Below are 14,617 nucleotides of genomic sequence, written 5' to 3' on the forward strand. Positions count from 1 at the left end.
ATTCTGTATTCACCCGAAAGGGTTTGTGTTCATTGGTAAAACTACTAATTTGAAATTTGTGGATTGTTGATCTACACTATAAAGATGGATTTACCTACCTCAATCAGGTTACAGTCATAAATAAAAGTGGACTATTAAAGTCCATTTCCATGAACTACTGTTCCATCTCTTGTTTGCAATCAAATTCACACATTCATTTAAATCCGTTATAAAGAAAGTTGATTAGCATCATCGGATCTTATAAACTACTTAGCTCAACAATATAAATACAACTCGTAACATAAAATCAATGTATTTTCTCTTTAAACTCTCATAGCATTTTCAATTCTTTTTTCTGGATAGAAGCAGGATTATTGTCTTTGCACTGCCGACTGAAACAATATCATACATAAAATAAATAAAGTAAACAGTCTTTAACAACATCAGATAAAAACATAAATACATCATCTCCTTCTAGTCTGAGTAAGAAACTATTGATTTTGTGTGGTTGTACCTTAATTGATACAACTATTTTTATAAATAAAAATGTACAATATCTGACTAATTAACAAGCAGAAACAAATTAATTAACCATTCAATTCCCAAAGAACAATTATTCAATTATCACAAATAACATAGCAAAGTCTTCATGCTATTTAATTATTCATGCAAGCGTAACTTACCAAAAAAAATATTTGAACACTTAGCCTGGCATTTGATGCACTCTAAGGCGTGTTGTGTTGTCTCGTTGTGTTTAACACTATTTTGTGTAGAATTAGTTCTGATCATTGGCTGGGCAGACTAAGGATTTCTTGGCCAAACGAGACAACAATATAGGGCAAGGAATTAAACTCTGTCCAGTACTGGATTTACCAAGGCCGACTAGGCCGGTCTATGGCTGCAAGCGAGAGGAGGGCCCAGCAATTTGTAAAATAGTTATTTGTGTAACTAGTGTCCAAAGTGGCACTTTGCTGCACATGATAGAAATGTTACGGCAAGCCGCAGGTGAGTGTGGAGAGTTTATCGAGTGCAGCAAAGACCCTTTGCACTCAAGTTACACATTGTTCCTAATTACTACAAAGCATATAAATAATTATTAGTCTTTCAACACTATACAGCACATTTTTAGGTTAGGTTAAGTCCAAGCGTTGAACAAAACGGGATCTTGGCGTTGCCAACTTTTTTTAAACCATACACTTATTTATTATTGTATAAATTCAATCTACAAATTCTGTTTTTTTAGTGCCTAATAAAAGCAAACTATATGGAACAGTGGAGTGCAGCAAAAAAATGAGTGTGGCAACACTTGTTAAAATGAGTGCAGAAACTCCATCTAAGGGGCGGGCTGCTTTTGTTAATTTGGCCTGGGGCCACCAAGTACCCTAATCCAGTATTAACTCTGTCTTTGTCTGTGACAAGAGTTTATTGGGACATACTGCATATTCAGATGTAAGCGAGCAGGATTGGTGGAATGTTTGCAAGTGATACCTCAAATCAGACATTTCGTTTTAGTTTTCAATAATTTTTACTGTATGTGACACTATTACAAATTTGTTTTATAGATCATGTGACAGGTTCCATCAAACAGACAGTAATGTAAATGCAAGAGTTTAGGATTGTTGGGGGGGCGTTGGGGGCGGATGAAAGAGAAAAATCTCCTTGCAAGGAACGAGGAAAGATGGTGCAAGCCTCGGGCCCATACCGTGTCACATACAAACCGCGGGCTGGTCAAGTACCAATAAATATATCACCACGGATGTATCTGTGTCTTACCAAGCTTCTGTTTAAATCCTCTCGTTGTCCCCTATACTTATTCACATCCCTGTAGGCTCCATCTTCTATTTCATTGAATCTTGATACAATATCCTCTACATTTCCGCCTCCCTGTTTATAACAAACTGATATTACTAATGGTATTTAATAAATTGATATTTAAAGCCAATTAAATAATTTACTCAAAGGAAATAGATTAATTTAAAATCAATGATATGCATTATAGCCAAATCCAAACCTTAGTAGCAAAAAATGCTGTAACCACTTTGTAAAAAGTGATGATCTAGGATTTGTTCAGAATGAATGTTGTTAAGCACCATAAACATAGGCACCATACAACAAAGATCTCTAACCACAAATTTTGTTAACTCAATCAAGGAAAATCAACAAAACTCAGATCAAAATTACACCGATTTAAGAAATATATAAATTAAGACAACCCATCCTGCTATGAAAAAATCGTATTGACAATAATCTAATATGTCGATCAATGTCAGCTCCCTAGCTGTTTAAGGTTCTAGTAAATTATTCTCGTTTGAGAACATTTAGTTTTCATGTTGTTCATAATGCCAAGCAAACCAAATGCACCAACTTACCATAAAGTTACCATTTTACAATATCTTTTGGTAATACCGGTAAATATATTTTGGATAAACTTACCATTTTAGTATATCCTTTTTGTGGGACATCAGCTGTAAGGCCAGGGAACTTAAACAAAATAAAAATTATTAGTTAGTTTTCATTCATAATGTGTAAAACATTCACAAATCTTCAGTTCAAATAATTGTTACTGTAATTATTTTGATTGCTATGTTGAAGAGAAGTAGATACTGATAAAGAAGAAGAAATATAAATAAAAAAAAATTTACACATGAATTGAATATACCTATACTTGACTCTTTAAATCAAATATAAAAAATAAACCATTAAGGCAACGTCATGTAAACAATATCGTATTTCTAATTCTGTAGTTTATAGTTGATTCTTTAGACAATTACAATATTCATAAACTGAGTAAAAACCCCGCAAACACAGAAACAAAAATGATTTGCTCAAATGAAAACACTGAATAAAAGTTCTTGTATTTGATTGATTGTTAGTTGTCACCTCAAACACTCCTATAAAAAATAACAAGTTAAACCTACCGACACAGGCAGTGTTGTATAGATTGAAGGGGCTGGAGGTTGATCCAACTCTTGGCCACCTTTCTGTAAAATAAATGTCAGAAACAATTAAGATATTCATCATAGTATGTGGGGCTAACCAAACAAAGAATGTTTATTTAATTTGAAATGTGTTGTTTCAGAAAATGTACCCCTTTCTATTTTTAATTGAAATATTAAAATATTTAAAATATATATAAAAAAATAGATTAAAATATATTTTAAATGTATTTCAGTTATAAGAATACAATTTCAAAAATACACAAACACAATATAGAATTAACTCTTCACATTCACACCTTAGATACATTAAGACAGACAATACTCTATAATTTCAATAATCTATAATACTACAGTCAAAGGTGTTTTGAACATGTGACTTAAAGGAAAAAGTATTGTGCTTCGGCGATGTTTGCTAATATTTGGTATAATTAACTTGTGAAGAACTTTTTTTGTCATACTTACAAAGTTAGAATACATGTACCAGTAGGCAACAGTTTTGATTTGCTGCAATATTTAATACAACAACTATCACATGATTCTGGGTATGAAATTAAAAATGACCCACTAGTTTTGTACAGTGAACTTTATGGTACAAATTAATGTCAATTCAACTCAGTTGTAATAATTACCAACACTTGTAATTGCTCGCAACCAATACATACTGCTCGCTACCAATACTCACCGCCCACTCCTTCAAAAACAAGTTGATGAGAAGTTGCTTCTCGGTGAACAACCGGAGGAGGTCATCACCTTTAGAAAAGTTACTCTCAAAAATCTCAACTTTGCAGTATTCTATTATTGCTCTTGGATTATTCTACAAAAAACAACCAAAGATTAATGGAAATATTAATACTTAAATAACGTGAACAATGCCTCTTACACCATCTATTAATTGTTTTCTGGTAGATATTCCAATCTCACAATTAGGAAAAAATTATTTGTGTCTTTTGACAACGTTTGCTGCTGAAAACCACTGTTTCCTTTCTTTTGTACCAAAATTTCAACCATACTAAATTGAAAGAGCAGCTTATCATCTACTACACCATCTTTTTAGTCGCTATCAACTACCATAGTATGGGAAAACTAGAAGAGTCAAATACAAATTTTATTTAAGAACAATCTTACATCAGGTTTATACGGTTGTCTACTTCAGTATCCAATGTCAATAACCAAAGTTGATATGACTTTACTGTACTTTAAAGGATCATAGTAAAAATTATTTGCAATGCCATCTAATTCCAAAAACTTCATTCTAAATTACACATCTGTATTAAGTGTTTTTTACGGATTCTCAGTAGTTTCTGTGGTTATGTCCATTTAAAGTAAGTTTTAATTTGGGCACACCAATACCAATACCAAAGGTTGCAGGTATTTATGTGTTTCCAACATTTAAAATTACAGTCAGTTTTTAACCTAAATTATCATTAGGCGTTTTGTGTTGGGATATCTCCAAATACATGGACAGGTTATCAATTCATGTTGTCTTTCTTTTTTAATTGAGTTTTGTTAATTTCTTCAAAATGTTGAGCTAAAATTAATTGGTCTTAAAAACATATTATTTTGTAAGTAGTCTTGCACATAAATTATAGGTAAATTACCATCAGTTGGCTGTCAGTGAAGACAATGAACTGACTAGTTGTGTTGGTATCAACGCTGCACAAATACAACGCCTCCCGACACAAAACAAGTGTAGCTGCGAGTAGATCTCTGAAAGCTGACTGAAAAAAATCTTCAATTTAATTTCTTAGTTTATATTTTTCATTAATTTTTTTAATAGAACAAAATAGGTGGCTTTGTAGCCTGTAAAATAATAATAAGAGTGTTGATATGGAGGACTGTATAGAGAGAACCAATATTATGAAATTTACATATTAAGTTCTTGGGTACTTTGGTATTATCCGGAGGCCACCCTCTTATACAGTGCGCTGCGGTGGTTATGTTAGGTTAGCTTATCATAAATATGTTTTTAGACCATTCCTCGTTTCGTTATGAATCAAAGGATACTAGATAAGTTAAGTCATACTTTCACCCGCCAAATCCCCTCCATGTAGGCCAAGATCAGGTTGTTGAACGGAGTGCAAGCATCACCTATCACCGCATGTATCTGTGGTATCCTTACACATTTGGTATCGTTAGATTCATAACGAAATGAGAAAAGTCCTACAAACATATTTATAATTAATGATAACCCAACCTAACATAACCGCCGCGCTGTATACCAACTTGGCGGAGTACATGTGGCAGCTAGCAGCGGTGACACATTCAACTCAATCCTCGCAGACATCGCTGCCTTCTGGGAGGCAGAACTTAAAGGCCGCTACTAATAGTAATCATGTCAAATTCGGACAGTAAGTCAATTGAAGTATGTTCTTTCCAAATATGTAGTTATTTTGGTCTCCGGTAAAAAAACACCTCTAAAATAAGTGGCCTCCGGATAATACCAAAGTACCAGTTCTTCTTATTAAGTGGCATATACTCTCATTTAAATCTTGGTATTCTTGTTAGAAATTTTACAATTTCTACCTGTTCAAAAAATTGGGTTCCTGATAGCAGTCTATTTTTGCTAGAAAAGAAAGATTACGGAAATCTAGGAGGACTGCTAGGTAGGTTAATAAAATCATTTGTTGTCTTACTTGAATTTTAAAAATGGATGGTTTTATAGTTTTCATCCTTTTATGTGACTTTATTGCATTGTGATATTATTGAACTGTGGAACTGTGTAGTGTAACTCCTACAAAACTAATCATAGTTTTTTAATGATTTGTTGTGTTGATTACCTGAGATACCATAGGTGAAATGTTGAGACCAGCCAGGCTTGGAATAGGGTTCTTTACGTCCTGAAAATTAATTAACAAACTATACATTTCAATCTAATACTTTATATAGCTGTCATAAAGTAACTCCACAAACTAAATTGGGTGTTTGGGTTCAAAAGATTGTACAGTCAATAACTACAGAAATTACATATATATTAGGTGAGGATGAAAAGTTAGGAAACAAAATATTTATGCACCTCAACATTTTCATTTAAGGCTGAAATAAAGCTTGAAAAAATATAGATAAAACTAGAAATGGACATGTTGTAACAGACTATTCTGGTAATACTTACGTTACAGTCTCGTAATAAGTTGCGGTAGTAGTCTCGCAGCTGTTCCCACAACAGTTTCAGTCCCGGGATCAGTCGGGAATATGTCTCAACCAACTCACGGGCAGGCACAACTGTCCCTTGGTCTGGGTTCTTTTTTATTTTTTCCTGAAAATGTATCAAAATATGAGGAAAATAACATACCTATAGATTAGAATATTATGGTCATCTTAAAACATTGAAGTTTTTTTAGTACTATATGTTGAGTTTTATAAATACAAATTATCAGTCAGTAATACTTGTGTTTTGCCAACAAAACAGTGTTAAAGCTGTGTTAGGGTATGTTTTATTTATAAGAACAGTCTCATTTGCATACTGCCCAACAACAATTTTCAGTAAAATAAAAATGAACTTGATCCAAAATATAATAAACATAAGCCAATTTTGAACAAAATAAAGAGTATTTGATCTAACTTTCACCATTAGGTTTCACGCTTTGAGTGGATTTTTTTTATATACTCACAATGGATATTATTATTTTAGTATATTGGTCATGTCTGTTTTTCAACATAACTTGAATCCCAAAATTCAACAGGCGTTGGATGTTGACTAGAACAGGTCTTACTATATTCTGCAAACATGAACAAACAATTAATGATTTGAAATAAAATCAGTTTTAGATTGAAACACTACTGTGCCCAGAGTTAAAAATAAGAGTGTGACAGTGTTCACCTTTTTTTACTTCCCCCCCCCCCCCTATACCATAGGATATGGAGAAAGTATTGTTTTTGTCATAATTTGACCCAAAAAAGTGGTTTTCGAAGTGATGTCTGTGTGTCTGGAAGTGTACAGAGCTAGGGACTACACCTGTGGTCCGATTTCAATGAAATTTGGTATGTAGGTTTTAATCCATTGTATAGCCAGGTGTTTTTTTTTTATATTTTTTTATTTTGATTTTTAATGGGGAATTTCCCATAAAACCCCATAAAAAACCGGAAAAATCTGATTTTCTCAAAAATGCCATAACGATTTTGATAAAAATGTAGTACGTTATAGTCCTTTATATTCAGAACAAAATGGTACAAATTCCATTTCTGTAAAAATTACGGTTCAAAAGTTATTGTAAATTATGTTATTTTCCCATAAAAACCCCATAAAATAACAAAAAATAGGATTTTAGAAAAAAATCCGGTTTTGATTTAACATAGTATGTAATGGTCCTTACAATTTTGATAGTTTTTCATTTTTTAGAAATTTGGATTTTTAATGGGGATTTCCCCATATTACCCCATAAAATAACAGAAAAATCAGATTTTCCCAAAAATGGCCCAAACGATTTTGATAAAAATTTAGTATGTTATAGTCCTTTATATTCTGAACAAAATGGTATGAATCCCATTTCTGTAAAAATTACGGTTCAAAAGTTATTGTAAATTATGTTATTTTCCCATAAAAACCCCATAAAATAATGGAAAAATTGGATTTCCCCAAAAATGGCCTTAACCATTTTGATAAAAATTTTGTATGTTACTAGTCCTTTAAATTCTGAACAAAATTGTACAAATCTCATTTCTGTATATTTACTCTAACCACTTACACATGATAAAGGTTGTTGACAAACTTATGGGAGAAAGTATGTGTCAGAATGCTGATACCGTTTATTTATATTTTGGCCAGAAGTTGAGCTGTGTCTAAAATCATAGACAAAAAGAAATAAATATAGACTGTCAGCTGTGCTGCGGTTAGCATATATTCCGGCGCCGACCGCTAGGGGTAATGTGTAGTTACGGCGCACACCGCTGCAGCATCAAGCGCTAGCGACCGTTTCCATAACAACTTCGTAGTTGGGAGTAGTGTTGCCAACTTTGGAGGAATTCCCCGGAATTGGAGTTTACTGACTTATTTAATAATAAGCAATAAATTTATTTAAATGCCATTATTTATTGTATTTTTTTTAAAACATATATTTGTTATACTTTTGTAGTTTCATTACAATGATTCAAAGTTTTTCTTTACTAATCCATAATTTTAGCAAGTGGTTTATTGGAAGTTTTTGTTTCATATTTGCAAGGTCAAAATCTAATTAACCAGGGTGTCTAGTAGTCGGGGAAAACGGGAAAGTCAGGTATTAGTATTGATTTTCAAAATGGTCTTACAACGTTGGGATCTAAAGTTGGGTTAAAAAGTTGTCTTTATTTTGATATCAAAGTCGGGAAATTTAATGATTTTACCGCGATCGCGCTAGACAACGATCACGTTTCCGTGACGGCGCAAGACGATGATGATGTCTACACGACTGCGGGAGATGTTCTTAAACCGCGACCGTGCTAGACGACGTTTTCGTGACCGCGGGAAAAATGATCACGTCTTTTCTACGATCGCGCAAGACGAAGACGATACGATGATGTCTACACGGCCGCTGAAGATGTTCACGATTTTGCGGCAATCGTGGACGACGATGACGTTTCGGGACCACGGCATTCAATGATGATGTCTACACAGCCGCAGAGGATGTTCATGATTTTGACGCGATTCTAGAAGACGATAATAGCTATATAGTAAGCATTTCGTTTGCAAGAGTGGTAGTGCTGGTAACAGCTGGCGAGTAGTCGACGATGAAACCGAATAGAATACCGATAACCGATATCGAATGGCGATAACGCTCTAGCGGCAGATCGCAAAACCTTTCTTTGACAGTCTATATTTACTCTATTGTCTATGCTAAAATATACTCAGGGAGGACGAGGATTGGCAATAGTGTAGAAATGATTGAACAAGGAATATGTTCTCTTTGTCCGAAAACCTACATTTTTATTTTTTTTAATGTTCTTGATTTGTAAACCTGGGCTTCACACCACCGGATCACATACCTGTTACTCAGTGCACATAGCAACTATAAACCAAACCTTGATACAATTCATATTTTTATTTCACAACAAAGAAATTTGTTATTTGTATGATTCAAACTGAAGCCATTAAGATAGAATACCTGTTTTCTAAACACTAGTCCATCTGTGCTTCATCCTACAACTGTTACAATTTAAAAATAACAACAACAATTCTTACCGTGTTTTTTGGGCGTAAAGGCACCTGAAACAGAAAACAAAATTACCATCAATATATGATGTAGATTAAACATGATATTAATATGAAATCTGGGATGGTGTTTCTTCCATGAGATGAGGGTCCCGAGTTTTTAGCATGAACTACAATAGTATGAGAGCTTTATATTGTAGAGTAGTTGTACTATTTAAGATCATCTGATATTCATTATTCAGTATTTACTCAAAAATCAAGAGCAGAAGGGCCAGATTTTGAACTATCAAATGGTGCTTCAAACCTACTTTAGATTACAAGACAAACTGTTATGTATATAATATATACATAATATTATACTCTTGCATATAAGCACAGTACAAGCGGGAATGTATATCCATACCATAGCTGTAAATGCTTTCTACACTACACTACAATGTTTTAACAAACTTCCCATGCAAAGATTTAGTTCTGAAAACAGCTGTTTGCCTCCAGCTTAATTAATTGGGGTTTCATTATGTACTACTGTATGAAGTTAAAAACATAACTTCTCTTAGAGGTTTTGAGTAGTGATAGTTAGTCCTTTAATTGGTGAGTAAATCCTGAGGATTTTTTATTGTTAAGTTTTTGTATGGCGTAAAATATCATACATCACTTGTCCAAAATGTGTTTACCGTACTTGTATGGTAAACACCTATTTTCAGAACTAGTACTATTATCATTGTGATTACCTTTGGTGGACAGACTATTGTGACTGTTTTATTGGGTTCTTTAGGATCTTTAGTAACAGGAGGGACAGTAGGATCTTTGCCAGGAGGATACGTAATAGTACCAGGAGGATATGTAGGAGGGACAGTAGGATCAACAGTACCAGGAGGATATGTAGGAGGGACAGTAGGATCAACAGTACCAGGAGGATATGTAGGAGGGACAGTAGGATCAACAGTACCAGGAGGAACGGGGGGAAGGATGGGGTCAGTGATGCCAGGAGGTTTGGGACAAGGAGGACAGGGATCTTTGGGAAAAAGTGGACAAGGGGGTTGGGGACCAACTTGAGGGCCCGGGAAGCAAATAACTGTTCTGTTAGGAGGTGGGAAGATTATGGGCCGTGTTGGTGGACAGATTATTGACCCTTGGGGGGGTGGACAAACCACTGATGGAGGACATGGAGGGCACATTATTTGAGGTGGACCCGAAGGACACATAGCTTGATAAGGTTGACATCCTATTGTTGATCCGCACTGCGGGGAAGATTGAAATTGTGGACAGGGTGTACACATCATTTCTTGAGGTAGGCAGTTGTTGCCAGGTAATGACCCAGGACATTCAAAAGGAGGTAGATTACACCTCGGCAATCCTGAAGGAGTCTGGAGTTGTTGCAAGTTTGACGGTCCATTTAGATTAGCACTGTCTCTTTGGTCCTGGAACAAAAATGTATTAGTATTTTTGTTTTTTTAATTTAAATAGGCTACTATTTGGAAAATGTAGGGTAAAAATTATGTTCAAAATCCATAGAATTATCTACGGCATTGAGATAAGTTAAAACTAAAGATCTATTCAGGATATCACTATAGACATCAAAAATAAATTTAATTTAGAAAAGGAAAACCCTCATGTTATTGAGTTGTTTGGCCATATAAATAAGTAATCTATTCCATCAGAAAAATATTTTACCAAAATTATAAACATAAACACACTTACTTATCATTTACAACTTATCATTTGCAATTAAAAAACTACCAAAATATAACCGTTTATTCTACTAGTATGCTCTCCACTCTTTATCATCATCATATGAGGTTTAAATTTTATTGTGGCAAAATAATTCCAATTGTGACTTACTGAAGGCCCATTGTTAACTGGTGATGCCATAGTGAGTGCTGTAACAAAGTAGTGAAATCAGTTCTCATAATTTTCATAAACATAATTTTACTTCTGAGCAGAGAGAATATATTTATATCGGTAGTAGGTACTGAATAAACCTCTTACAAAAGTGCTACATCCCACACAAATCACATAAAATTAGAGATAGAAATTAGGTGACAATTAGGTCCTCATGTAGACTAAGACTGGCTATTGTAGTTCTGTGTCTCATTGCACTATCTGGCAAAAATATACCATTTAGCATGCCTACCAATGTAATGGATCTTAATATTACAGGGACTAGGAAATTCTTTGCATTTAGAGGGACATGTACGTACATCAACAGAAACAAAAACATTTGAATTATTCAGTGGTGGGGAAAATACAGAGACCCTTCCCTTAGTTGTAATGTCTAGTGCCCGAGTCATGGAAAATCCACCTGTATATAGTTAGTAGAAGAGGACAAAACTAAAATTAAAGTTGATCAATTTTGGGTGGTAATTGATGAAATAAAGTGGATCTTTCTTGAGTCATACAAACCAGGCAATATCTAGACTACTGTTTTTCAAATATGAAGTAATTAAGTTATATAGGTAATATACAACCTATTTTTTTTTAATGTTATTTACCCTTTAGGCAATGAAAGGATGACATTTATTAAAAAGCCTCTTATAGTTTGGCAACGCTAAGATTATGTGATAGAACACTAAATGTATTAGGTAGGTATAATTCTTGCATAAACATAATTTCACAACACAAATTTATAGTTTTACTACATGTAAATGTAATACTCACGTTAATTCTATTTATATATATATACAACAATTTTGAATCACGAAAAAATCTTGAGTGTTATGTGTGTAAATTATACAATGTTTGAGGGAACATTTAAAAACAAATATTTCTTTTATGAAACCATATGGATTTAACTATTAATACATTGTTGTACATGTCCCAGAGTATAGTGGAATTATGACACAGATTATATTGGTGAATCATAGATCAATTAATATGTATCAAAATTATAATAATGATATACATTTTTCAAAAGCAAAATGAAATAAAAATTATTGTTTTTTTTTTACTTATTTGTTGTGGTTGTTGATTCAGCTCTTTAAGCATTAACCTTTGAATACTTAAGTTGTATTAATTAATGATCAAAGCTTTTGGTGACAACATTATGTCAGGGGACTATCAAATATGGTGAAATTTAAAATGTCTTTGCCGCAGCAAACCTCCAGACTAAGCGAATTTCCATTTACCTGGCAGGATTTCTACTATAATATTCCCTGAAAAGTTTAAAATTTATTTTAGTGAATTTCCCCATAGGGAAGTAGCTATTACTGTAGGTGGCATGGTAAAACCATAGACTAACCAACACAAGTAGACTTCTCATCCCATTGTAAATTTTGAAGCTCATTTTAGATGTCTACTTAATGTACGCCACACTAGGCGCTAGAGTCGACGAAATTTTGTTTCTATTATTTTAGGGTTAATTTCTTGATTTGTGCTTTACTGTTTGGTTAAATAACTAGGGGACAATTTATTGTTTATGATTAGATCGTATAATTTGGCTAAACGAGGTTTTAAATGACTGTATTAACGGGAAACAAATTGTAAACAAAACACGACCTCTACATAAACCGTACAGAACTAACAATAAAATTGTCTTCAGCTGTTCCATTAGGATGAGAAATCTACTGAGGTAGTATGTTTTATCTATGGTAAAACCTAGGCCCGGGACCGATTTACTTTTTCATTTTGATGTCTACAGAGGCCAAAAACACCATTTGTTCAAATTTTGATACCTATATGTATATAGCCAAGATATAATATATATACGTCCGTGAACGCGATAACTTGAGTAATTTTTGTCCGATTTTGATGATATTTGGTTTGAAAGTGTAGGATAAACTTGAATGAGTTCGGAAACCAGCATGATCGGACCATGGAACGGGGATTTATGGGGTAAAATGGTTTTTCTCATTTTGACCCTCAAAACACAAAATTTCTCAATTTCTCTCTAGACCTTTTTAAAGACCTTAAAAATCAAATAATTTATTACACAAAACTGTTTTTGTACCGTTATTGGTAACAGAGAAAATAAAATTAATTGTAAATTAAAATTTCCATATTATTCTTCTCGAGAATATTGTACAATGTTGTGGTTTGCTTGTTTATGGATCAAACTTGTCAATTTTATTTATTTTATACTAAGCCATTAATATTTTACTAAAAAACACACACTTTATTAGTTTCCTTGTAGCAGCAAACCTTGGTACTCATTGAACCTAATGTTATTTAAATAGATTTAAATTGAAAATCAATTCAGACAAATGGAAATCTTGCTTAGTTTGCAGGTTTGCTGCAGCGGGGGTATTCTATTTAAATAACACTAGCTGTGTGCACGTTGTACACAGGGGAATCTTGTAGTCAGTTGAAAGCTTCTTATATTCAGAACAGCAGTTGATTTGCACATTTCCAGATACGCTGACAAAACTATCATCGGACATTAATGTGCAACACCAACTATAACTAATTTTTATATAGTGATGTGTTGGTAAGTAAAAATTATTTTTGCTGCTACTACCGTTTTTAAGGAAAAGAGCCAGTACAAAAAAAAAAAAATGTTTATAGTTAAGAACTATAGTACGTCCAACCAATAAAATGCGTTAAACAAGTCCCGAGGTTATTAATCTCCCTTGGTTTTGGATTTTCGAAAAAAAAAAATTATCCGGAATCAAATTTATTTCCCATTAATTGCACTATTTGTAAACAACTTTTAATGTAAACATATCGGCTATCGGTGACAGTTTTTAAAAAACAACCTTATCTATGTTGGACTTTCACTCATGACCTGTACATAAGCAAACATGATTAAAAATGCTCTCCCCTTTAGGTTGATAAGCATCTAGACTGCCAGTGCAACTCCTAGGATCGTAGGATCGTGGATCAGATCGAAAAAACCCCCACCACCGCTCAGTGCCGATGGCGTGACGTCAACCAACTGCAACGATACGGAACTGAGTCATGAGCCTTTGTGGTGTAGTGGATAGCGTGTCGGGCTGATAATCTGAAGGTGCCGGGTTCGAATCCCACCGGGAGCACTAACTTTTTGTCAACAATTTTTTTCATATCAGCAAGTTTGGTTGGTTTGGTTAGGTTATAACAGTTTAATTTTATAATTAAAAGATTGTAAAATTGAATTTGAGACATTTATAATTTTATTTTTAGAACAGAGCTATTTTTTGATTAGTAAACCTTCATTCGAGTTTATCATTATCAGCAAGTTTGGTTAGTTTGGTTAGGTTATGATAGTTTAATTATATTTAATTCAAATTCAATCTACAAATTATACGTTTTGACAGCGACAGTGATACAGATAACAATTTTCCGCGAAGAGTTAGATAAGTTATGCTGACGCGCCGGTATTATTCGGAAGCGTACGACATGGTGCGGTGGTGGGGGGTGATCTACTGATCTGATCCACGATCCTCGGGCTCGGAGTTGCACTGGCAGTCTAGACGCTAGTTTTAGGTTGTGGGCCCAGGGGGTTCTAGACTCATGAATTTAATATGTTCCTAAGTAAAAACTTTTTTAATCTAAATAAATTTATCAGTCAGCCTAGGTTAAAGTGTAACGTTTGTTCTTGTAACATCTCATAACATTTTCAAGATATGACTTGTACTGTAAATTACCGAATTGAACCTCTAAA

General features: G+C 33.7%; 1 protein-coding gene across 1 annotated transcript; it reads right to left on the reverse strand.

Annotated features, from left to right (window-relative positions):
• Positions 1–276: 276 nt before the first annotated feature.
• Positions 277–11,832, reverse strand: LOC128981982 (uncharacterized). The gene is made up of 13 exons (XM_054401009.1): positions 11,698–11,832; positions 10,882–10,919; positions 9,771–10,460; positions 9,070–9,093; positions 6,527–6,634; positions 6,028–6,171; positions 5,696–5,755; positions 4,517–4,636; positions 3,601–3,732; positions 2,898–2,960; positions 2,413–2,460; positions 1,753–1,863; positions 277–371 (listed from the first exon to the last, which is right to left on the reverse strand). The coding sequence occupies exons 2-13, from the start codon at positions 10,909–10,911 to the stop codon at positions 351–353; spliced, it is 1,551 nt and encodes a 516-aa protein (XP_054256984.1). The 5' UTR covers positions 10,912–10,919; positions 11,698–11,832; the 3' UTR covers positions 277–350.
• Between the last annotated feature and the right edge of the window lie 2,785 nt (positions 11,833–14,617).

Source organism: Macrosteles quadrilineatus, unplaced genomic scaffold, assembly GCF_028750875.1.
Source record: "Macrosteles quadrilineatus isolate MER2022 unplaced genomic scaffold, UCM_ALF_1.0 Scaffold_73__1_contigs__length_606889, whole genome shotgun sequence".
Lineage (NCBI taxonomy): Eukaryota > Metazoa > Arthropoda > Insecta > Hemiptera > Cicadellidae > Macrosteles > Macrosteles quadrilineatus.

Excerpts from the sequence above, each read along its gene's own strand:
- LOC128981982 (XM_054401009.1), bottom strand. The coding sequence starts at position 10,911 with ATGGCATCACCAGTTAACAATGGGCCTTCA. Across the intron at positions 10,461-10,881 it reads CAGTTAACAATGGGCCTTCA|GACCAAAGAGACAGTGCTAA; the intron begins GTAAGTCACAAT and ends TTTTTGTTCCAG. Across the intron at positions 2,961-3,600 it reads TGTTTTTGAAGGAGTGGGCG|AAAGGTGGCCAAGAGTTGGA; the intron begins GTGAGTATTGGT and ends TTTATTTTACAG.